This window comes from Sciurus carolinensis, chromosome X (genome assembly GCF_902686445.1).
Source record: "Sciurus carolinensis chromosome X, mSciCar1.2, whole genome shotgun sequence".
Taxonomy (NCBI): domain Eukaryota; kingdom Metazoa; phylum Chordata; class Mammalia; order Rodentia; family Sciuridae; genus Sciurus; species Sciurus carolinensis.
The window spans coordinates 48677358-48704099 of NC_062232.1; the positions used below are offsets into that span (position 1 = coordinate 48677358).

General features: G+C 35.8%; 2 protein-coding genes and 1 pseudogene across 6 annotated transcripts in view; 2 read left to right on the forward strand and 1 right to left on the reverse strand.

The window, feature by feature from the left end:
• The window catches only part of Zc4h2 (zinc finger C4H2-type containing), a 99111-nt gene extending 95976 nt beyond the window's left edge, over positions 1 to 3135 (reverse strand). Inside the window, exon 1 of the mRNA XM_047536189.1 lies at positions 3078 to 3135. Coding sequence (XP_047392145.1) covers positions 3078 to 3085 — 8 coding nt within the window. The 5' untranslated portion in view covers positions 3086 to 3135. The remainder of the gene's footprint in view (positions 1 to 3077) is intronic.
• A 181-nt stretch (positions 3136 to 3316) lies between these two features.
• The window catches only part of Zc3h12b (zinc finger CCCH-type containing 12B), a 353709-nt gene continuing 330283 nt past the window's right edge, over positions 3317 to 26742 (forward strand). For all 5 annotated transcript variants that reach the window (XM_047535486.1, XM_047535488.1, XM_047535487.1 and 2 more), the window contains exon 1: positions 3317 to 3728. The gene's annotated coding sequence lies outside the window, so the exon portion shown is untranslated. The remainder of the gene's footprint in view (positions 3729 to 26742) is intronic.
• Positions 18389 to 18906, forward strand: LOC124971767 (histone deacetylase complex subunit SAP18-like; annotated as a pseudogene).

The following is a 26742-nucleotide window of genomic DNA, read 5'->3' on the forward strand; positions in this document are numbered from 1 at the left end:
CTTGACTATAAATCCCCATGTTCTTTTTGGAGTAAGACTTGAGCCCAATCTTTCTTCCCTACTATAGAACTGTATCACAGTATCTCCTGTTGAATAAAGTCTTCCTTACATCTTTAACAAGTGTCATGATTTTTTTTAATTTAACACTGTAATTAGTCATCAGACAGAGGCCTTTTTTCCAAAGATTTTGGCATAGCACAAAAAACACTGAAATCTTTCCCTAATCTACTTTTCTATTCCCAACTCCATAATAAGGTTGTTGCCCAATGATAAATACAGATAAAATACATATAAATACAGATACAAATACAGGTACAGATACAATATGTACGTGTCATTTTTCTCTACTTGCACTGACCAAAACATGCATTTTCACATTTCTTAGGTTTTTGAACATACCTTTCCTTTCATATAGAATATTCTTATCACCTTCTGGCAGTCTCCTACTCATCTCCTACTCATGGTAGATGTCAAAACATCTACCAGGGATTTCTTATTTATTTAAGGAGATTTCCTCTTTGTCTGTCAGCATATCTACTATGCCAGCACAGAGTTGAATCTTTAAAAAACCCACTGATTTGTAATTTTAAAAGTAAATAAATATGAATAAAGGAGGAAGCAACTACCATTTTCTATCTATTACTCTTTGTGAGACACAGTGGACCTTTATCTTTTTTCTAACTTTTGGACTATAGATTAGTTTCTCCAAGGACTAGAAAGTCTCAGTCTCCAGTTTTACAATACACACATATATAAGGTCATATTCCCCTTTGAAATTTAAACACATATCTTCAAAGGTAATATGAAAGCCCACCTCAAGGTGTAACCATTTATCTTTCAGGAAGATTTGAGGTGTCTTTCTCAAGGTAAGAGTACTTCTTTTAGAAGAAGTCAATTAACCAAACAAATAGCTACCTCAATTCCCAAGTAAACTTCCTATCTGCTTTACTGTATGAAGTGTATAGATTCTTATTCTGAATTTGGAGACTCTTGAAGACTACCTATACAAATGTATTCCTTTGTGCTTACTCAATAATAAATATTCTGTCTAAATCAGTGTGTATAGTTCTCTTTGTTTGTAGGAGTATTTTACTTTGACAAAATATTAGAGGTATCTACATTTGCCAGAGCTTATATTTGATCACAAATCCCCAGAAAAAATATTGAAAGAGCTTAAATACAGCAGTGGCACAGTTCTGTATCTAGAAAGGAATATAGAAGCATTAAAAATAACACTAGTATTAAAGCAGCATTTAAGATATTATTTCTATAATTCACTTTAAAGACAATAATTATGTATAACAGAATGTAATGAATTCAATAAATGAACGAAGAATACAGGTTTTGCAAGAATAAATGCAGGGTTTAGAAGATACAAGCAAATTCTGTCAAAAATCTGCCCTTGTGAATTACTGATTGTCAATTGGAAAAGGTTGAACACTATGGAAATGTCTTCCTTTGAACTTGAAAGACATGTCTGCTGTATATGGAAGGAAAGACATGAGCTGTATGAGAATCCTATCCAACCAAGCTTATTGTCATTAAGTTGTAAAACATACTCCCTATTTTATACTCTTTCCCATTTATTACAGTTTGCTAATTATATCCATCTGATATTTCTATCTAATTAGTCCTAGAGTCAGCAACTCTTTTTTACATTTTCAATTCTTTTTCTTATTAATATTTTCTTGCTTTTCGGTCATCATAAAGTTTCATTTTAGTCTTATAGTCCATTTGAGCTTTCCACTAATGTTTCATTAGCACTTCTTCTAGGGCTTCTCAGAGTTCTTAGATCTGCTACAGCTATTTATTCACTTCCTTAAATGTTTAAATCTTTTATTAAATAAACATCTAGCATGGCACTTTTTTTTCTTTTTTCAGGGCTGGGGATTGAGCTCAGGGCCCTATAAATGTTAGGCAAGACCTCTACCACTGAGTCACATCCATAGCCCCAGTAGGGCACATTTTGTAAATATGCTTATGCATTGTATTAGGTTAAAAATGGTGACATATTTTTCTCATTATGTATTACAAAAGCTCTAAGCCTGATATCAAAAAGATCAGGTAAATAAGCCCTGAAAAAAAATCACACAAAAATTTGGCATAAGGTCTTTGCCTACACGTCAATTCTCAGTGTCAATATTTTACTGTTAACATGTAGTTTTAGAAGGATCCCTAGGTATTTGCATGTTCTTTAATTGGAGGTTCATGTAGATTACTTACCCAGGTGAATCTTGGGGAAGTATATATAAGCACTTTACAGACCTAGATGTATCTCAGAAACTTCAAGAACTGGTCTGTGGCTTGGCGAGTAAGGGGAAATGGAAGTAGTTATGTGGCTACAAAAAAGAAGTACGATCTTATAGGACTTTGAGTGGTAAGCTAGGGAGTTTGTACTTTCTCCTGTATTATAGGCAATGATGAACTATTAAAAATAGCCCTAATTTTTACTGAATGCTTACTCTGTGCCAGAAGAAGTTATGTGTTGTGCTTTACAGGCATTCTTTCATTGAACCTTCATAACTATTCTATAAGTACTAAAATTATCCCCATTTTATAGCTGAGTAAACGAATTCAGAGAGGTTAAGCATACTAACTCAACAAACAAATAAACCAACCAACAAAAACAAAAACAGAGCTACTCGGTGGCGGAACAGAAATTCAGACTTGGTTCTAACTCCAAAGTCCATTCTCTGAACCAGAGAGAAGGGAGAGAAGATAATATACAAAAATCATTCTGGTAGAAATATGATACAGGACCGCAGGGAGACCCAAAAGGATACTGTTGTGGTTGTCAAGATTTTTGAGGGCCTATTAAGGGTGCTGTTCTTTAACCATGGGAGTTTCACAGACGAGTGACGTGGTCAGATAAGTTATTTAGAAACTCTCTTTGGCAGTCCTTTTGAAGGATGGATTGGAGGCAAGACTAAAGACAGTGAAATAAGTAGGGAGGTTGTTGGAACTCTTACTCTCCACCGCCCAGGTGCCTGTCCAGGCGCTGGGAGATGGTGGTATCCCAATTCCCCACTCTTCTCGAATTGCAGAGGAACCTGAACCTCTCCCCGTCCCACCCTTACCTTGACATCGCTCCATTTAGGCCCTAAAAAGTGGGGTTTGCGCACTTTTCTAGGTCGCAGACCTGCTGGTCCAAGCTCTGACAGTGGCGCCAGTGGTGGCTGCGATCACCCGCGGGGGTGGGGCGCATGCGCGCGGTTGCTAGGCAACGGCGGTCGGGGCGCCGCGGCGGTAACAGCGCCGGGGCTGTGTGTGTAGGCAGCGGCGCCAGAGGAGGAGGAGCACGAGGATGCAGCTGCGACCGCGGCCCCAAGAGGGAGCCGCCGCTGTTCTGTGGCCGCGGGGGCCGAGGGACTGAAATCAGGCCTGGGGGTCGCGTCGCTGAGGGGATCCGGGGCGGCGGTCCCGCCAGAGGCTCGGGCCTAGTATCTCGGGAGGGTCCGAGCCCCTGGGCGAGGGCCTGCCCCCCCTCCCCCCCGTTGTCTCCCCTTGTCCCTCCACGTCCATGGTGGTGAAGTTGGCGGCGCCAAGGAGCGCAAGGCACCAGGTTGCCTTCCTTCAATCCAGCTTCTCTCTGGCCCCGACTCTGGGACACCTGCGTTGCTGCCTCCTCTCGCCCGCCGAGCCCACTCTCCGAGGCGGGCGGGGGAGGGGCTCCCCCCTGCAGAGGCTGCGTCCAGCAAGGCGATGACCAGGACCTTAGAAGAGTAGGGGTGAGTAGTGGCACCACACTCGCCCAGTGCTGGAGCGCCTTTCTGGCCTCCCGGGCCCCGGGGGGGGGGGGTGGGCGAGCGAAGCGCTTTCTCCTGCAGAAGCTTCTGATGCTTCTCCTACATCTCACAGCTCTCTAATCCCTACGAGGTAGTTTCCTTCTCAGAGTCATGACTTTCTGGGCTCGACCCCGGCGTCCAGGAACGTGGAGTCAGTGTTTAAGGCCTGGCTTTGCTTCTTAGATGCCATAGATGCTGATAATTCTACGTACAGTCACGCAGCTTGGTCCCTGACTCGGGGACAGACTCTCCCAGTTCGGTGCTCGCCCCTTTCCCTTCGTTCTAGCTTTGGATTTTGCTATCGCGAGGCTCAGCCTGACCTACAGACTTTTCAGGAGCCATTCTTTGGGCTGCTGTCTTTTCTTGCCTCAACGCTTGAACAGCTAGCTGGAGTGGACCCTTACTTTTCAGTGTTCTTTCTACTTGTGTGCCAAAAGCTTCTGAAAGCCTTGTGCCTGGCTTCTGACTCCTGACATGTAAGAGTAGGAAGATAGTACTTACATTAAATGATAACACTAAAATAAACTAGCAACAGTAGTCACTACTCGACTTCCAAAGTGCCATTAAACTTGAGAAGTATGCAAAGAGTGGATGATCGATAACAGGGGATTTGGGCTTTACAAAATACTCTTCATCCAGAATGACATACTTTTTCTTTTATAAATATGTTGATGAAACCAAAATGTTCCTAATAAAACTGAGGTTGGGTCATTGTGATCTCTTGTTATTCCTGAGGTAGCCTGCAGATGAAAAAAGTCACTTCCAAAAACATTGGCATGGGTGCGTTTTTGAAAATGAGGGACATTATCTCTGAGGAGTGAGATTTTTTCTTTAAAAGTAGATGGTCAAAAATATTACAGTTCATAGTTGACCCCTTTCAAAAGTGAACTGATTTAAATTAAATAGTAATTCTTATTGTAAGGTAGTCTGTGAGCAGACAATAAATGATGGGTTCCTTTCATTTGGCTCTCTTCCCTCCCTACTGGTTTTTAAACCATTTCAGGTTTTATTTATCCAAAAGAAGTGGTGAAAAAGAGGTGCAATAATGGAAAAGCTAAATTTAGTTTTTGGTAAATCCTTTTAACCTGAAGATATTTAAAAAGGATATAGATGCAATTTGTAATTAGAAAACTATATCTAATTAGAATCTGTTAAGACTGCCAACTCCCTGATAGTTTTTGGGTGAAATGCATTGCCTTGGCAGCATTCTTTGAGGTTCTATTGGGTATGGTTTAAAGCACAATACAATTCTGGTACTACTCGAAAATAATCTTGGCCTCAGTGTGTATTGTTTGTTTTGGGTATTGGCAATCTGACATGCTTCTAGTTGCTACATTCCAAAGTTAAAGATATTTTTGTTTTGGAAAAAGCTCTTGATGAATTAAACTCTGAATTATTTGACATAATGATGTGCCATATGAGTAATTGCTGTTCACCTTCATGTACTTTCAGAACCATGTAGTGATTAGGATCCAGTATAATTCTATTGTGATGAATATGGCTAGGTAGACACCATATACTCAAGAGCATTTAACAAGAGTGTCATAACGGAGTAGTAAATTAATATTGAGAGCTCATTTTGCAGGTACTCTCAGAGCACTTGACCAATGAACTCTGGAATGAGGGATTTGTTTTTAAAGTTACTTTGAAGAAGCTTTAATTTTCTAGCTTCTGTTGAGTACTCACTTCTGTCCTGGATAGTATGGAGAATAGAACAAAAACCAGTCTTAGGAGTTAAATTGTTCATCACAGGGGAGAGAAAATACACATATGATTTATCATGGTTAATAATTGGAACATAGAGTAGTACAGAATAAGAACTAAAAGAATTAAGAATTAAGGGAGATCACCAGAGCCTGGGTTTTCCCTGAAAAAGCTTTATAGGAAAAGTCAGACTTGATTTTGGAAATATAGGCTTTGTTGGAAGGGGAAGGAGTTCAGCATAGCATGAGCTAAGGTACTTGATTTTCTAATCCTTGTGCACAGTATTCCCTTAGGTAAACCTAAATGGGGAGGGGATCATCAGTGGCAATTAAGTTCTTTGTAGTGGTCATAAATTTCATTGATAGATTATATAGTAAACTAATAAATGTAAATAATTTTACAAATGTACATGCTATAAAAGTCAAACTTAAAATAGGACAATTCTCCTATTTCCTGTAGCATGTGAAAAAGTTTTCTAGGTAGGTTTAGATAATTAAGTTCACATATTTTTATAGCATGTACATTTTTAGTGTTCATTTTGTGCTGTCTAGTAAGAGACAGTTATAACCTAAGTGTTTCATACAAAACTGGACTGATAAGTACAACGTTGGGTTCTTAGTATGCTCCAAGGTCTACTGAACAAATTTCATAAGCAATGTGAATTTTGGTTCACTAAGGTATATGATAACTTAGTTTTCAGCACTACTGTTTAGTACCACTATTTCTATCATTTTCTAAACAAAGGGAAGAGCTATGTCAGAGGCGTGAAAATTAACACCTGTCAAAATTTAATATTACTAATAATGCACATTTAAAATACAATTACACTCAGCAATTTAGAGAGACTCTGTTTCAAAAATAAAAAGGACTGGGGATGTGGCTCAGTGGTTGAGTGCCCCTGGGTTTAATCCCTGGTACCAAAAAAAAAATACAATTACAAATCTTAGCAAAAGTTATTTTAGAAAATTTCTAATAACTTTTTGCTGTGTTGAGAATTGGTTACATGACTGATGGTCTCCTGGGTTTTAGTCAACCACTAAAAGTTGATGTTTCCATGTAGAAAAATAATAACAAAATAGCTGGGCATGGTGGTGCATGCCTGTAATCCCAGCTGCTCAGTAGACTGAGGCAGAAGGATGGCAAGTTCAAAGCCAGCCTCAGAAACGTAGCGAGGTCCTAAGCAACTCAACAAGACTCTGTGTCTCTAAATAAAATACAAAAACGGTCTAGGGATGTGGCTCCGTGTTAACTGCCTCAGGGTTCAATCCTGGGCACCAAAAAAAAAAAAAAAATTAACAATCGTACTGTAATTACTGATGGTCCCTGTCTTAGTATAGTTTGTCTTATGTCTAACTGTAAAATGTACAGTGGTGCAAAAGCAATATGCATTAATTAGAAACTGTGCTTTTAATTTTGTATTTTGATCTTTCCCAAGGCTTGCAATATGTGGTTCAATATTCTCTAGCAATACTGGGCAGCTGCAGTGAGCCATGGCTTTCTGTCAGCCATGTGATCATTAGGGAAAACAATTTCTATTCTATGCTATACTGCATTGCTAAGCTATGATGTTCGGTAGGTTAGGCACATTAAGTGCATTTTTGACATGATATTTTCAACCTTTGATGGTTTTACTGGGACATAACTCCATCATAAGTCAAGGAGCACCTATATTGTGTCAAACAAGAGACATGTCTCCCAACAGAAATTCACACTTTAAAATTATCAAGGATTCACACATTTAAGGAACAATATACCCAAACATGAAATTTTTTTTGGTGTGGTACCAGGGATTGAACTCAGAGGCACTCAACCACAGAGCCACATCCCCAGCCCTATTTTGTATTTTATTTAGAGACAGAGTCTCACTGAGTTGCTTAGCACCTCACTGTTGCTGAGGCTGGCTTTGAACTTGTGATCCTCCTGTCTCAGCCTCCCCACTTGCTGGGATTACTGGCTCAAAATTTGAAATTTGTGAGGTTTCAATAAACCATCTTATACCTTTAATGTGATATCTTTTGCTGCCAGCATTAGTCTTATTTGATTAAAGTTATTACTAATAAACTTTAATTCATTGTCACTTACAGTTTATAGATTCAACAAATAAAATTTTTATTTCAAGTGTCATCTATGTAGCAGGTCTGATATTAGTTAAATAAATGTTATTAGAGAACATAATGATCCCTCCAGACACAGTCCACAAATATACAATTATTGGAATTTAACCAGTTAAGTAGTAGTAAAATATATTTGGAAGGTATTTAGGTAAATCTCCTTTGCTAAACAAGTGTTGCACTTTTCTATTCCTAGCTTCTTATACCAGTAATAAAAGGAAGATCTTTTGAAAGAGAACTGGTGAATTCAAATGATGGAGAAACTGCTGAGAAAATGTACCATAATTCAAGTTCTAAGTACTATGATGGGCCTTAATTTAGGGAGAATAAGTTCAAAATCATTGAAGTTTTTAATGTTACAATATTTTTATGAGCTGGTGGTTTTATGCATTCATTGTGTATGTAAGTAAACAGAATTAGGTTTACAGTACTACCTTTAGGTATCTTGTTTTAATAAACAGATGAGAATTATGTATAGTGAATATATTCAGTGGATTATATGTAAAATATGTCTAAAGTTCTTAAGGGTTCTTTTAAGTAGTTTCAATTTCTACTTTATCTTATTTATTAATTTGTTTAGCAAACTCTTTATGCAAAAATATCCTGTTAATTTAATTTCATACTGTAAATTATCACAAATACTCAATCAGTGAGTCCAGCAAAACTTCATTAATTTACTCATGCCCCACAAATTAAAAATTTTAATAGCCTAGAGAGGGATGGATAGATAGATAGAAAGAATAGTCATACTAAAAATATTTTCTGCAGTGTCAACCCCCTGCTAGCAATGAATTCTACTTTATAGGAAATGCAGCTATATTCTTACCAGAAGTTAGGAAGTAATAGAGCTTCTTTAGCATGTCTCAGCATATTTGTACTAAATTCAAGTAAGTGCTAAGAGGGATGAATGTAGGAAGATTTAGGTTTTATGTATTTAAAAACATCTTGTAATTACTATTACTAATTAGGATATTAAATGTATTGGACTGTGAAAGAGATTTGAAAATCACTTAATACAAAATGATTATCCTTATCTGAAATGGTTGAGACTTCAAAAGTATTTCAGAATATGGGTGTTAGATTTTGTTTCATTTTTTTCTTAATTTCCAATAATGAGATTTTGAAGTTTATTTGGACTTAGGAGTATTTGCATAGATTTACCAGTTGACAATTCCTAATCTAAAAATCAAAAATATGAAATATTCAGTAATTTGGAACTATTTGAATATGACGTTTTGCTCAAAATTTTTGAAATTTGGATCATTCTGAATTTCAAATTTTTATTTTAGGAATGTTTAATCTTTAGTGTATGCAAAATGGAGGCAATAGTTATTTTAGTAAGCTGCTATTAGATGTTTTAAAAAGTGCAGTGGCAGTATTATTTGGATACAAATTCACTGGATTTAAAAGTTTTTATTGATTCATTAGAGTAAGAAGCCAAAATGTGCATTGAAAGTTATACCCTATAGTCTTTCTTATTGGTGTATATTAATTGTACAAAATAGTGGGTTTCACTGTGGCATATTCTCCGTGGCATATAGCACAATTCAATTAATTTCAATCCCCAATGCCTCCTCTTATCCCCTCTTATCCTCTTATGTTCTCTCTCCCTCATCCCCTTACTCTACACTAATGATCTCCCTTCTACGTTCATGATATCCCTCCCCCTAACCAGCTTCCTCATATAGTAGAAAATGTACTTGTCTTTCTTAGTCTGGTTTATTTCATTTAACATGATGATATGCAGTTGCATTCATTTTTCTACAAATGATATAATTTTGTTTGATACAGCTGAATAATACTCTACTGTGTATATATACCACTTTTACTTTATTTATTCATCTATTGACAGACACCAGGGCTGATTCCATAACTTAGCTATTCTAATGCACCATGATAAATATGGATATGCAGGCATCTCTAAAGTATGCTGACTTAATTCTTTTGATTTAGTACTGCAGAGTGGTATACCTGGATCATACGGGAGTTTCGTTTTTTAGCTTCTTTTTTTTAAACCAGTGGCACCTAACTACCAAGCCTCTTTTCCAGCCCTTTTTATTTTATTTTTATTTTTTGTATTTTAAGACAGGGTTTCCTTTAGTTGCTTAGGGCCTCACTAGGTTCGTGAGGCTGGCTTTGAATGGATTCCTCCTCCTTCAGCTTCCTGAGTTTCTGGGATTACGGGTGTGTTCCAACACGCCTGGCTTAACTTTTTGAGTAACATCCATACTGGTTTCCATAGTGGCTGTATTAATTTACATTCCCACCAACACTGTATAAAAGTTCTTTTTCTCTTGCAGTCTTCCTAGCATTTATTATTATTTCTATTGATGATTGCCATTCTGACAGGTGAGATAGAATCTCAGTTAGTTTTGATTTGCATTTCCCTGATAGCTAAAGATGATGAATATTTTTTTCTGTATAATTGCAAACTATTTGTACTACTTTTTTTTAGAAATTTCTGTTCAGTTTATTTATCCATTCAGTGAATGGGTTATTTATTTGGGGGGCTCAGTTTTTTAGTGTTTTTGTTGGTGCATTGTAGTTGTATGTAATAATTGGATTAATTTGACATAATCATATGCATGGAATATAATTTGCTGCATTTCAGTCCCTAGTACTTCGTATTTTCCTCCATCCTCCCCTACTCCCCTTCCTCTACTTTACTGGTCTTCCTTCTTTTATTTATTGTTTTTTAAATTGGTGCTTTATCAATATACATAAAAGTGGTTGACTTTTTTGAGTTCTTAGGTGTCCTGCATATTAATAACTTGTCAGAAAAATTGCTTGCAAAATTTTCTCCCATTCTGTAGCCTGTCTCTTCACTCTTTTGTTTCCTTTGCTGTGCAGAAGCTTTTTAATTTAATGTTATCCCACTTATTGATTCTTGCTGTTATTTTCTGAGCTTTAGGAGTCCTATTCAAGAAATTGTTGTTATGCCTACATGTTGAAATGTTTCCACTTTGTTTCTTTTAGCAGTTGCAGAGTTTCTGGTCTTATGCTGAAGTCTTTAGTCCATTTTGAATTGACTTGTACAGGGTGGGAGATAGGGGTGTAGCTTTCATTTTCCTAAATATGGATATCCAGATTCCCCAGCACCATTTGTTAAAGAGGCTGTCTTTTCTCCAGTGTGTGTTTTTGGCACCTTTATCAAAAATCAGATGACTAGCTGTTTGGGTTTTTCTCTGTGCCTTCTATTCCATTGGTCTTTGTGTCTGTTTTTATGCCAGCACCATGCTGCTTTTGTTACTATGGCTCTGTATTTTAATATGAAATCAGATATACTGGTGCCTTTAGCATTGTTGTTTTGCTTGGAATTGCTTTGGCTTTTCTAGGATTTTTGTTCTTTTGTATGAATGTTAGGATTGTTTTTTCTAGTTCTGTGAAGAATACACCCAGCTTTCTTAATATGTTGATGGTGTTGTCCTAGCTCTGAAAGTAGTAAAACTCCAGGACCTTCTTCCCAAGTTCAGAATTAATAATCATATAATGAATGTCTGCATATTGTTTGTGTTATGTTGCAACATTTTAAATATTCTATTCTATTTTATTTTGGGATAAGTTTTAAAACCTAGCATTTCTGATATTCTTGGATTAAGTTCTGATGAAATACTGGAATTTCCACTCTGGTTAACTCGTTAATGTGAACAGAGCACAACTACACCTAATTATAGGGTGCTAGAGGATTGCTATTTACTTTTGATGCTCTTTCGAGAGGGGGAAAAACCTAGTCCTTTGTTTCATACTACTTACAGTAGTGATAATTTGCCTCTACATGTAACTCATTGCTATTTACTTGTAGATGTTAGATCTTAGGAGTAACAGCAAGGGAAGCAACAGCACAGAGGTTATAGATTCAATTGCATAAAAATTTAGCTCTTTGGAATTTTTTAACTAATTAGAATTCTCTTCATCTCCCACCCCCTTTGCCATTCCTGCGATATGTGTGATAAAACTTTGCTGTGTGTATTTATGGGTGAGAGGAAGAGAGACTGAATGTTTTTCTTATAGCTGAACATCAAATGCAAAGTTGGAATTAGTGAAATCTATTTAATTCATAGTAGTTGGTTTTCCAGAAGGTAATAGAAAATCTGTAAAAATATAAAATCATTTGACTTTTGAAAGATAATTTTGTATTTACATTTGATTATGAATGTTTCTAATCTAGGTAATCCCAGGAATTCAGTTAACTAAAAGATATGGAATATAATATCTTGCTCATGAATTTTCTAATTAACTAAGGAGTAATCCAAATATGTAATGAAGCTGTGGCAAGGATGCTCTGTATAAGATGTCCAGAGCTTTAAGTTGTACATAATTTATTTACTGACTACTGACCCAATTATGTTTCTTTTGTGGTACTGGGGATTGAATGCAGTGCATTGTGCATGCCACACTAGGTAAGAGCTCTACCACTGAGCTACATACCCAGCCCTTTTTCATTGTGGTTTTGAGACAGGGTTTTGCTCAGTTGCCTATGATGACCTTGAACTTGCAGCCCTCTTTCCCAGGACTACTAATTAGCTGGGATTACAGGCATGCACCACCACACCTGCCTTGTATGTGTCTTGAATAAAGATTTTGGTAAGCCAGGCTTGTGTACACTTGTAGTCCTGGCTACTCTGGAGTCTGAGGAAGAAAAAATGCTTGAACCCATGAATTCAAGACCAGTCTGGGAACATAGTTAGAAACTGTCTCAAAAAAGATATTTGATATCAAATAATAAAAGCATATTCCAAACTAGCTTAAAGCATGAGAGGGGAGAGAGCAAATATGAATGAATTTATAGAATTTGTTAAGGAAGGAGGTGTAGCCTCTGCACATGATGAAGGACCTGAACTAGGATGAAAAGCTATCCAATAGTTCAGGAACTGTTATTTGCTCTTTCTCTTCTCCCTCCAGATCCCTGAGGCCATAGCCATCAGAGGGTCTCCTGTTGAACTCTATTTCTTTCAGTAGGTGTACTTCATTCTTCTCACTCCCTCAACACATGGCTTACCCAAGAGCTCCCAAGTTTACATATTCTAAATTCAGGCAATCAGAAGAGACTCATTAGCATTTCTGAATCCTAATTCCCAATTCTGATTGACACTGTTTGGACCATATGTCCAGCTTATCTATGGATGGAGGGGCAAAATCATGTTGTATATTTATGGCTGTATACCCCAACCATAAATAAGGATACATACAGTTTTCAGAGGAGGGGAGTTGTGGGATGAACATAATTTCAAATAGTGTCTACTGTGGAGTATAAACCATGATGCATGGAATACAGGAATAAATTATATAAAGACACATGTATAAAATATGTTTCTAAAAAAAAAAGAAGAAGAAATAGATCACATTTACCATGTGCTTATTTTCATTCAGAGAACAAGAATGAATGTTAGAGATCATATCATCTAGTCTACTCATTTTAAGGAAATTAAGGCCCAGAGATATTTTTAGTAAAATAAGATTTGTCTAAAGTTGCAAAGTAAGTTAATATAAAAGCTGTGATTAGAATGCAAACTGTGGTTTTTAGTTTTTCCTAGGTACTAGCATACACAATAACCAAAGTATCTGATAATATGTCAACATGCTTTAAAAAAACCTCAAAAAAATACAATAATGTTTGATTTTTGTCTAAGTAATAAAGTCAATGTAGAGGAGAAGAAAAAAAAATCTATGTGTTAACAATGATGCAGAAAATATCAGAAGTCCATGGGTAACATCCACTTATTTAAAAAATAAAATTTTAAAAGATACAAAAACAGATACTAAAGAACAGATAATTGAAGTACATGATATAATATTGCTAGCCTTAAAGAAACAGTGATGTAAATATCATATCTTAGCTACTGGGAAACCCAGATTTTAAACCAAACCAGTTTTTCCCCTTTTGATCTATACATTCATTAAATATATGTTTATTGAATGTCTGCTAAATGTTCAGCTCTGTTTTAGGTATTGTTTTAGATATAGTGGTAAACAGAACAGACTTCCTTCCATGCACCAATGGATTTTGCATTCTAGAGGATGATAACAGGCAATGAATAAACAATATATGATACATGATTTTAGTGACAAGGGACATGAGGCTAATAAAGCAAGATAAGGGGAAAAGGAGAAATACGTGGTGCTACTTTAGATACAGTGGTAAGGGAGAGTATCTCTGATAAGGTTACATTGAGCAGGAACCTGAATGAGACAAGGGGGTAGGACATGCAAATATCTGGAGGAAGAGTGTTTCAAGCACAATAGGGAGGGCAAAGGTCCTGAGGTGAGATCCTTATTAGCATGTTCAAGGTTTAGTAAGTAGGCCGATGTATCTAGAATGTAGAGAGTGAGGGAAATAGTGAGAGTAAATAGTAGATAAAAGATGTGTTCTGAGACCAAATCAGATAGTCTTGCCCTAGGGCAACCAGCAGTTTTGGATTTTACTCTGTGTTGGGAAAGCATGGAATGTTGAGAGATTAGAGAATTGCTTCAATTTATATAAAGGGAATATTCTGGCTGCTCTGTGGAGAGGAAGAGAAGTAGGGAGATCAGTTAGGAAAATATTACAGTAATCCAAAGAGAGAAAATAGTTGGATTAGTTTAGCAGTAGCAGGGAAAGTGAAAAGTAGTCAGTTTCTGAATAAACAGGCACTGACATATACATAAATAAATATACTGTATGTGCTATTTTTGAAATATTCATAGGAAGTTGTAGTAAATTTACAGGGAGATCCTGTTCACACGTCACCTTCCCTGCTCCAGTGTTGTATTTCATAACAACAGTATAATATCCAAAAAACAGGATATTGGCATTGATCTTATTCATACTTCCCTCTTTCATAAGTACTTGTGAGTGTGTAGCTGTATGCATTTTTCACATGTCTAGCTTCATGTAATACATATCACTAAAGATGTTCAGCCTGCTTAAAGGCATACCTCCCTTCTTTACCCTGTTACCCAAACTCTAATCTATTCTCTCTATACATAATTGTTATTTTTTGTATATGATGTAATGTTCTGTTTCTATTTAGTAATTTTCTTTGCTTTGAAGTCTACTTTATCTGATATCAGTATACCTACTGACACTTTAAAAAAAAATTCATGTTTCAATGACATAGCTTTTTTCTACCTATTTACTTTTTTCATATTTTTTAGTTGGCAATGGATCTTTTATTTTATTTATTTATATGCAGTGCTGAGGATCGAGCCCAGGGCCTCACACATGCCAGTCAAATGCTCTACTACTGAGCCACAACTCCAGCCCCCGCATCTTTTTACTTTTGATGTTCTCATGTTGTTACTTTGAATTTCTTGTATACAGCAAAAAGGTAGGCCATGCTTCTTTTTAAATCTACTGTCAGACTATCTTTTAATTTGTTCATTTATACTATTTATATATTAAAATAATTACAGAGAGGGTAGGATTGTCTTCTACTTCTTATTGTGTAAAATACACATAATATGAAATCTATCTTCTTTGCAAAATTTTAAGTGTACAGTACAGTATTGTTAACTGAATGCATATTGATGTACAGCAGGCTTTCAGAGTGCCTTTTCATCTTGTATGGTTGAAACTCTATACTTACTGAACAGCAGCTCCACATGTCCCTTTCTTTCCAGTCTGTGGCAACCACCATTCTCCTTTCTGCTTCTGTGAATTTGAGTATTTTAAATATCTTTTATAAGTAAAATCATGCAGTATTAGTCCTGTGGATGGATTATTTCACTGAGCATGAAGTCCTCAGGGTTCATCCATGTCATAAGATACAATAGGATTTCCTTCTTTTAAAAGCTGAATAATATTCCATTAGGGCACAGTTTGTGTATCTATTCATCTCTTGATGGATATGTAGGTTGTTTCCACCTCTTGGCTATTATGAAAAATGCTACAGTGAACATGAGCATATAAATATCTCTACCAGATACTGTTTTGAGTCTTTTGAATACGTACTCAGAAGTGGGATTACTGTATCATATGATAGTTTTATTTTTAATTTAATGAGAAACCTCCATAGTGTTTTCCATAGTTGCTATACCATTTTACAGTTCCAGCAACAGTGCACAGAGGTTCCAGTTTCAATAACACTTATTTTCCTTTTAAAAGAAATGTTATATATTTAGCATATATATAATATGATGCCATGAGATATATATAAATATATACATGTATATAATGTATGCATATTTACTATTGTGAAAGAAATTAACATATTTATCATCTCAAATATTTACCCATTTTCCTTCATGGCAGGAGCAGCTATAATCTACTCATTTAGCAACCTGAATTACAAAATACTGTTTATTTCTTTCTCTACAATTTGTTGGTACATTGTAATTGTACACAAAGATGAACATGCACACAATACAACAATTTGGTTTGGCCAACATCCTTCCCCAGTACTTCCCCATTTCCTCCCTCCACCCACCATAGTCCTTTTCCTCTGTTCATCTCCCTTTCCTTTTCATGGAATCACCACCACCTTTCTTTTTCTTTTTCTTCTCTTGTGTCTACATAAAAGATGATTTGGCTTATTTCACTAAACATAATGGTCTCAAGTTGCATCCATTTTCCTGTAAATGCCATAATTTCATTTTCTTTATAACTGAATAAAACTCCATTGTGTATATACATCACATTTCTTTCCTTTTTTTAAAAAAATACATTATAATTACACAGAGTATGAGGGTTCATTTTGACAAACTAATACATGCAGTGAATTTGATTTTGATTTTAATCCTTATTCCCCCCTCTCCTTTTCCTTCCCTCTACCCTCCCCCTGTTCTCTTTCCTCCCCTCTATTATCTTCCTTTCAGCTTTTAATTTTTGATTGGTAATTTAATCAAAATAGATTAAAATTCAGTTATTTTTGGTGAAATTCTTTTTAGAATATTTATATATGTATGTAACATACTGTTGTTTAATTCATTCCATGCTTCTACCCATTTCCCTCTGTCCTTCCTCCTTTTTGTTCTCCTTCTTCTACTCTACTGATCTACCTTATATCTTTATGATATCCAATATCCTTCCCTGCCACTTTCCCTTACTTTGCTCTAGCTTCCACATCTGAGTGCAAACATTTAGCTCATGATTTTCTGAGTTAGGATTTTTTCACTCAACATGATTTTCTCCATTTCCATCCATTTCCCAGCAATTGCCATTATTTTATTCTTGTTTATACCTGAGTAGAACTCCATTCTGTGTATATTACACGTTTTCTCAATCAATGCATGACATCTGGGTTGATTACATAATTTTGTACCACATATTCTTTATCTATTCATCTGTCAGGAGAGTAGCTAACAATGAATTTCTCTCATTCCATAGGTTCCCTCCATATTCATAATTGTTTCATTTGCCGTGCAGAATTCTTTTAATTTGATGTCATCCCATTTATTACTTCTCGGTATTATTTCCTAAGCTTTAGGAGTCCTATTGAGAAAGTTGTCTGTGCCTATATGCTGGAGTTTTGTTCCAACCTTTTCTTCTAGGAGTTGCAGAGTTTCTGGTCTAATTCCTAGATCTCTGATTCATTTTAAATTGATATTTTTGCAGGGTGAGAGATAAGGGTCTAGTCTCATTCTTCTACATAACACTAACCAGTTTTCTTACCATCATTTGTTAAAGAGGCTGTCTTTTCTCCAAAGTATAATACCATATATTACCTATAGCTCTCATAAGATACAATGTATAATACTTGTTATTTTCTGTTTTTCTAAATAATAACCATCTTAAAAGGTGTGAGGTAATAACTCATAATGGTTTTAATTTGAATTATTCTGATGGTTGGTAATATTGTTCTCCTTTTCATATACCAGTTGGTCATTTTTATGTCTTCAGAGGATTATCTATGTCAGTCCTTTGTCCATATTTAATGTCCATATTTATTTTTTCTATTGTTTCATAAAACCTTATATATTTTGGATATTAATTGCTTATTTGTTTATATAGGTTTTAAAATATTTTCTCACATTCTGTAGGTTGCCTTTTTATTCTTATGGATGGTTTCCTTTGCCATTCAGAAACTTTATAGTTGACTTAATTCCACGTGTCTCTTTTTGCTTTTATAGCTTACATTTTTTTCCCTTTTCAAATTAAGTATTTATTTGGTGGAGTACTGTGCATTAAACTCAAGGGTACTAGACCACAGATCCACATCTACAGCCCTATTTTGTATTTTATTTAGAGACAGGGTCTCACTGAGTTGCTTGGAGCCTCGCTTTTGCTGAGGCTGGCTTTGAACTTGAGATCCTCCTGCTTCAGCCTCCTGAACCTCTGGGATTGCAGGCATGCATCATGGCTCCCAGCTTGTGTATTTATTTTTATTTCTTCATTTGTATTGGTGCATTACAGTTATATATAGATGGGATTTGTTGTTTTATATTTGTTCATGCACACAATATAACAATATAATTTAGTCACTATGACTCCCTGGCATATCCTCCCTCCCTCCCTTTGTCCCACCCCTTAGTCCCTCTCTTCTACTGATATCCCTCTGATGTTTAGGAGATCCACCTCCATCTTTGTTTCCCTTTTTCCCCTCTAATTTCTGCAAGTTAGAGAAAACTTATGTCCCTTAACCTTCCAAGTTTGACTTACTTCGTTTAACATGAGAATCTCTAGTTCCATCCATTTTCCTGCAAGTGCCCTAATTTCATTTTTCTTTATGACTGAATAAAACTCCATTATGTATATATACCACATTTTTTTTATGAATTCATCCATCCATCGATGAACCCCCATGCTGATTCCATAGTTTGACTGTAGTGAATTACACTGTTATAAAAATGGGTATGCAGGACTTAATGCTCATGGTAGCTGTGGGGGTTGGAGGTCAGGGCAAGTGTCTCGCAGGCCCAAGGAGGAAGAGGGCCATGGAATCGGGTGTTACCCAGGAGGAAATTAAGAAGGAGCCAGAGAAGTCAATTGATCATGAGAAGACAGGCCCGCTGCTGCTGCTGCGATTCTTTACCACAAATAACCGCCACCACTGAATGGATGAATTCTCCCATGGAAACGTACCTTCCAGCAAGCTCCAGATTTATACCTGGATGGATGCAACTTTGAAAGAACTAACTAGTTTAATAAAAGAACTCTACCCAGAAGCTATAAAGAAGGGAACACACTTCAATTTAGCAATTGTTTTTATGGATCTTAAAAGATCTGGCTATCCAGTTAAGGAGATTGGCAGCACCATGTCTGACAGAAAGGGACTGAGGATTCCATGACCTTGCAGTCGCAGAAGTTCCTAATAGGCAATTATTTGGACATAGCAATTACCCCTCCAAATTGGGTACCACCTCCTTCAGGGCATATGAGACCACATTAAATTTTATTTATTATCTCTTGAATTTAATTTTCAGCCAGTTGTGTAAAATAGATTTACTCTAGTTTTTAATATGTTTTGGATTCAGGAAGTGTGAGGTCTCTAGCTTGTACTCTTTCCTCCCCTGATTTTTGCCATTAAGCCTTTAAATTCTAAGCAAATTATAATGTATCTATTTAGGAATTAGATTTGGATGTACTATGGCTATGAATATTAATAGAAAGTTTGTATGTTTAATGCCTCTGTAAAATATGAAGAAAAGTGCTCTTAGCATTCTGTGTAAAAACTGTTAGATATATGTGTATGAACAGAAAAAAAAGTAAAAATGGGTATGCATGTATCACTGTAGTAAAATGTCTTTAATTCTTTAAATACTGAGGAATGATATAGCTGAGTCATATAATGGTTCCATGCCTAGTCTTTTGAGGAACCTCCATATTGATTTACATAGTGGTTGTACTAACTTACAGTCCCACAAACAGTGTAAAAATGTTCCTTCTTCTCCACATCCTCTCCAGCATTTATTATTTGTATTCTTGATGACTGCCATTCTGATTAGAGTGAGATGAAATCTCAGTGCAGTTTTAATTTACATTTCCCTAATTGCTAATGTTGTTGAACATTATTCATGTATTTGTTGACTATTTATGTTATAGCCTGTGCTTTTGATGTCATATCCAAAACAATTATTGCCAGGACCAATGTTATGAAAATTTTCCTTCATGTTTTGCTAATAGGACTTTTATGGTTTCAGGTCTTTCATTTAAATCTTTAATTAATTTTGAGTTGATATTTTTATGGTGTAAGATAAGTATTCAATTTCATTCTTTTGCATGGATATCCAATTTTCCTAACACCATCTGTTGAAACATTATCCTTTCCCTATATGTAGTTTTGGCATCCTTGTCAAAGATCATTTGATTGCATATGTGTGAGTTTATTTCTGGGCTCACTATTCTTTTCCAAATTGGTCTATATATGTGCCCTTATGCTAATTCCATGGTGTTTTGATTACTCTAGTTTTTTATATGTTTGGATTCAGGAAGTGTGAGGTCTCTAGCTTTGTTTTTCTTTCTCAATATTGTTTTGGCTAAGGGTGCCTTTTGTGAATCCATATGAATTTAAAAATTGTTATTCCTATTTTTGTTAAAAATGCCACTAGGATTTTGATGGTTTTGATGCCACAATGACTTGATAGATTTCTTTGGGTAGTATTAACATTTTAACACTATTAAGTCTTATAATCCATTAATTCAGGATGTCCTTTAATTTATCTGTTCTTCTTTAATTTCTTTCATCAGTGTTTTCTAGTTTTCAGTGTATGCGTCTTTCACTACCTTGGTTTAGCTTATTCCTTAGCGTTTTATACTTTTGGTGCTATTGAAAATACAGTCATTTTCTCAATTTTCTTTTTGGATTTTTCATTGTCAGTGTTTGGAAGCACAACTGGTTTTTGCATGTTGACTTTGTATGTTGCACCTTTACTGAATTCATTTATTAGTTCTAACAGTTTTCTTTTGCATGTGGAATCTTTATGATTTTGTATATATAAAATCACTTAATTTGTGAAGAGAGACAGTTTTACTATTTCATTTCTAATTTAGATGCCTCTTATTTCTTTTTCTTACCTAATTGCTCTGGATACAGTTTCTAATGCTATCTTGAGTAGAGGTATCACAGTGAGCATCCTTACTTTCTTCCTGATCTTAGAGGAAAAACTTAGTTTTTCACTATGGGGTTTGTTGTTAGTTGTGGGCTCTTTCATATAGTCTTTATTTTTTTGAAGTAATTTTCTTCTAGTGTTTTGAGAGTTTTCTTCATGAAAAGGTGTTGAATTTAGTCACATGACTTTTCTATATCTATTGAGATGATCATGTCATCTTTATCATTCATTTTCATAATTTGGTGTGTCATATTAACTGATATTCATATATGTTCATATATTCCAGGGATAAATCGCACTTGGCCATGAAATACAATCCTTTCAAAGTGCTGGCAAATTTGGTTTTCTGGAGGACTTTTGCATTTGTGTTCACCAGGGATACTGAAGTATTGTTTTCTATTTTGTATCTTTGTCCAGTTTTGTTATTAGAGTGGCACTGGCCTCATAAAATGAGTTTGGAACTATACCCCCACCTTCATTCTTTAGAGTTTTAGAAGGATTGGCATTAATTCTTAAAAATTTTTGTAGGATTACCTAGCAAAGCCATCTGGTTATGTGTTTTTTTTTTTTTTTTTTTGCTTTGAGTGTTTTTTTTTCTGCCCGAAAGTAATTTAATTTTATTTTTAAATTATTTGTTCTATTTGGTTATACATAACAGCAGAATACATTTTGATCCATTGTACACAAAAGGAGTACAACTTTTCATTTCTCTGGTTGTACACAATGTAGAGTCACACCATTTGTGTAATCATACATGTACATAGGGTAATGATGTTTATCTCATTCCACCATCTTTCCTTCTCCCCATCCCCTTTCCTCCCCCAGTTTCCCTCTACACAAACGTTCCTCCATTCTTCTCTTACCTGCCACCCCTGCTATGTATCAGCATCTACTTATCAGAGAAAACATTAGGCTTTTGTATTTTGGGGATTGACTTATTTCACTTAGCATGATATTATCCAACTCCATCCATTTATAAAATGCTATAATTTTATTCTTTGTTATGACAGAGTAATATTTCATTGTGTATATATACCACAGTTTCTTTATCCATTCATCTGTTGACGGGCATCTAAGTTTGTTCTACAATCTAGCTATTGTGATTTGAGCTGCTATAAACATTGATGTGGCTGCATCACTGTAGTATGCTGATTTTAATTCCTTTGGGTATAGGCCTAGAAGGGGGATAGCTGGGTCAAATGGTAGTTCTATTCCAAATTTTCTAAGGAATGTTCATACTGCTTTCCAGAGTGACTGCACCAATTTGCAATCCTACCAGCAATGTATGAGTGTACCATTTTCCCCACATCCTCACCAACACCTGTTTTTGCTTATATTCTTGATAATAGCCATTCTAATTGGAGTGAGATGAAATCTTGTTTTGATTTGCATTTCTCTAATAACCAGAGATATTGAATATTTTTTCATTTATTTGTTGATGAATTGTATTTCTTCTCTTGTGAAGTGGGAGCTCAGTTCCTTAACCCATTTATTGATTGGATTTTTTTGTATTTTTGGTGTTAAGTTTTTTAAGTTCTTTATAATTTTTGGAGATTAGTGCTCTATCTGAAGTGTGTATGGTAAAGACTTTCTCCTAATCTGTAGGTTCTCTCTTCACATTTCAGTCTCCTTACTAATGTTTTAAGATTTTCCAATTCTCCATTACTCAATTTGGGTACATTGAAAGTTTCTAGGAATTTATCCATTACTTCTAGATTACCTAATTTGTTGGCATATAATTTTTCATGTTTTTTTAATAGTCCTGTTATTTCTGTGGCATCAGTTGTAATGTCTCTTTTCTAATTTTTAAATATTTTCTCTTTATCTTCGTTGAGCTATAACTTTTATAAAGCAAATCTAGTGGTGATTAACTCCCTCTGCTTCTGTTTACGTGGGAAAATATCTCTCTCTCTTTTGTGAAGCCCTACTTTTTATTTTCTGGATATACTATTCTTGGTTGACTATTTTGTTTTAGCACTTTGAAGTTATTGCTTCATTCCTTTCTGGACAGAAAGGTTTCTGTCCGTAGCCTTGTGCATAATGATGAACTTTCCTCTTCTTCCTTTTGAAATTCTCTGTTTGTATTTGACATTCGACAATGTGGTTGTTGTATGTGCCAATATTAAATTCCTTTTTTCATCTTAGTTGGGTTCTGTTGGGCTTCCTGGATCTGGAGGTCCACTTCATTTCCTATGTTTATGACTTTCAGTGTACTATTTCTTTAAGAATTTCATTCCCTTTTACTCTCCTGATCTATGATTTTCATATTGTATATACTGATCCACTTAATGGTTTTCTAGAAATCCATTAGACTTTCTTCATTCTTCTTCCTATTTTTGCTCCTCTGACTGATAATTTCAAATGACTTGTCTTCATGTTTTCTAGTCCCTTTTTATATTCATCAATTCTTGTTGAACATCTTTATGATGGTTATTGTGCATTCTTTGTCATGTAATTTGTACACCTTCTTTCCCCTGTGGACAATTTTTAGAGATTTTTTCTGTTGCTTTTTGGTGACCGTGTTTCCTTTTCCTTCATGTATTTTGTACCTTTGTGTTTGAAAAAATTTTCACTTCTCTAAATCTTTACTGAATTGATTCATATGGGGAAATACTTTCACCTATCATGCTGGTTAGAGATTCTAGGGGCCTCTTAAACCTTTTCTAGGAGTGCTTCTTTGAATTTGAGTTTGCAAATTACTGATTAGAAGGATTTGATCATTCCCTTTTTTCAGCTAATAATATCTTGCCTCCCTTTGGTGTTGGTCTGTGGTACTACATATTCTTTGTAGGGGAGAATAGCAGTAGGCTGCCCATCTCCATTTAGTTCTTAGTAACCCTCAAGCTTGTAGACTATGCTGGGTCTCATTAGTTCTTTGAATCTGGTGAAAAAGAAACTGATCTGATGGACAGCCCCCTTAAAATTAGCATGTTGGACACCTGCACCACTCTTCTCCCTCTCACCATGAGTTAGATACCACTGAGCTGTACTAAACTCTGTGTTCTGTTATATGTCCTGTGGAGCAGCAGCAAGTCACCCCACACTGATCTGTTTTATTCTTAGTGGCTCCAAGGCATTTAGAGTATGCTGGGTCCTGTGAGCCTTGTCAGACAGGTGAGACATAACCTACACCTTGGTTGGCTCCCCCAAAAGATAGCATGTTGGATACATGCTCCAACTCTTGCTCCCCAGGGAGAATCTAAGAGTTGGGAATTTTCACCATTTTGTTCCATGCTGAAATGGGGTGGGAGTACTATGGTGAGTGAATGCTCTAGGCCTTTACCCTCATTCTATTTGGCCCCCAACCTGGTACCCCTTCCCACCAGTGCTCAGATTCAGACAAGATATAACTCAGTTCCTTAGCCTCTTACCAAAAATCAGAAACAAAAACAAAAAAGAGTAGGAATATCAGATATATATTCCAGTCTTCTTTCTTTATCCTCAGAAAGAAGTTAATAATTGAGTTTTCTCCTGAGTTCCCTGTGCTGGGTTGGGTGAAGATACCATGGCAAGTAAGTACTACAAATTTTTCTTCAGCAATGTGACTGATTTCATGCTTGCCTCGGATGCAGAATCCTATTAACTGGCATCAGAATTTCTTATGATGTGAATTAGTCTAGGAATTTATTGTTGAGTTGGTGTAACCATTGGAGAAAGGAGGGTGTCAGGCTTTCTATTCTCCCATCTTGCTGACATTACCAGTCTCCATTTTATTATTTGTTTTTTGTTCATTCCCTGCATTTCTACTTGGTCTTTGAATGCATTCTTTCTTATCCCCTTTTTTTTTAACTTCGATGACATGAACAGATGATAGATCTTTTGTCATGGCTCCACAGATGCCTAAGGCTTTCTTTTTAAATTTTTTTCATGCTATTTTCACTCTTTGTTAAGATTGGGTAAGTGCTTCACTGATTCTGTTCTTTTTCATCTCTATTCTAGTATTGAATTCATCTTGAAACTTAAAAAATGGCTATTGTATTTTTTCAGTTGTGTGATTTGTATTTGGTTCTTTTTTGGAAAACTATCTCCCATTTCTTTGCTGAGATTTTTTTTCTTTGCAATTGCTTCAAGATAATTTTTAATTGCTTGTCGAAGCATTTTTATGACAGTGACTTTAAAAATTCCTGAATCCATCTTGGTATTGATGTTCAGTTAATTGTATTTTCTCATTCAATTTGAAGTTTCCCTATCTCTTGGTATGAGGAGTAATTTTCCAGTGAATCCTGGACATTTTTATTGGTATTTTGGGGAGTCTTTTGATCCTATTTAAGTCTTATGTTTTAGCAAACAATAATCCTTTTTAGGTTGAGAATACAGGCCCTGACCTAATGTTTTGTGTTTCAGTTTTGATCCTATTTAAGTCTTATGTTTTAGCAAACAATAATCCTTTTTAGGTTGAGAATACAGGCCCTGACCTAATGTTTTGTGTTTCAGTTTTTAGATCTCTTTCAGTGGTACTCTGGTCTGTTTTGTTCTTCTGATGCTCCTTCTTATTCCTTATTTGTGCAACCTGCTTGGGCATAAAGCATTTTCCTGGGCTACCTGGTGCCATTGGGACACCTTATCCTACTACTTTGGGGGATAATCCCTGGGACTGGATTTTCTTATGCCACTAGATGGAGGACCAGGAGATGGTGATGTCCTGAGTGTAGGATGGAAATTGGATAGGTTCAGCACTTTGCTGTTTCCACTGTAGGTGGGCCAGTCTGTAAATACCACAGGTATTGAGCCAGGGTTGGATTAGCCACCTGGAGCTTTACTGCTTCCCCCTGGGCTGCCAGTGTCCTAATTATGTATCAGAAGTTATGATAGCCCATCTGTAGGTATATCAGCATACCTACTAACTTCCAGTTTGTGAAATAGAGGTTGGATCAGCCAGAGACTTGTGTCACAGGTCTTCCTCTCTGAGCAAAATAGGTTATCCTCAGGCGCTTCAGTTTTGGAGCAAGGGTTGAGGCTTTCCGGTAGATCTTGGTTGGGCTTCTCTTTTCCCAGTACTTAGGCCAGAGAAATCAGGTTGTACTTTTTTATTTTTGTTTTTATTTGTCTGTTGATTGTTTGGTATTGCAGGCCTCTCCTAATGCCTATTCTGGGAAATTTAGAGAAATATAGAAAACTCAGATTATATGGTTATCAAATTGGGGGTTCCTAACTACCTTATTTTCATATTTCAAAGCAATTTTATCTTGTGGGTTCAGTTGTTTTCAGAGTGTTTAGTTGTATTTAAAGGGAGTAACAGGGAAAATTGCATCTATACCATCTTTTTTCAGACATTCTGAACACATTTTAAAGGCTAAACAACAAAATTTGCTGATGGATTTCATTTTGGTTGTGTTCGTAATCAGGGTTGTTTCCAAAGACTTTAGACAGAATGGAGCAGCAAATTAAGTGAATTAAGCAAATTAACTGAAAAGGGAGATAATTGGGGAGGACCAGGTTTGATGGAACTGAGGCTGGGAATTAAGCATTGTATTATAGATGTATTAAATTTGAGATAATTCAAATGATTATGGCTATATACAATTAGATTTATAAGTTTGAACTTCAGAGATGGCAATATAAATTTGAGAGTAGTCGGAATGTAAATGATATTTATAGCCATGGGATTTAATAAAATTACTTAGGAAAAGAGTTCTAATAAAAACCAAGGACCTGTCTTAATACATTCCAACATTTATAGTCAGGGAAGTAAAGAATCTAGTGAAGGAAAACAAAATGAGCAACTAGTAACTTAGGCTGGTATAGCATGTGATATTAAACCCAGGCAGAGTCAAATGACTTTCCATACTAGGGGACATACCAACATTTGAATATCAAAACTCAAGATAATGAATGTGAAGTCAAAGTAGGGTGAAGTATTTTAGTCTGTTTGGGTTACTATAACAAAATGCCATAAACTGGGTAGCTTAAGAACAACAAATTTATTGTTCATGCTGGGGGATATCTCCCTCACAATGCATGGAATACACTCAGGTTCTAAGTCTCTAAGTCTCCTGAATCTAATGAATAACCTGATCATTATATTCGAGGTCTGTTACTCTACACCAGGTATCTTTTCTGTATGATTGGTCCTTTCCAAACCCTTTGGACTCTGTGCCCTCTGGGAAGATGCCTTCTTTACTCTGCTGAGGTACTTACACTTCATTCCAAGCTACCATAGCTACCCATTCTACTGT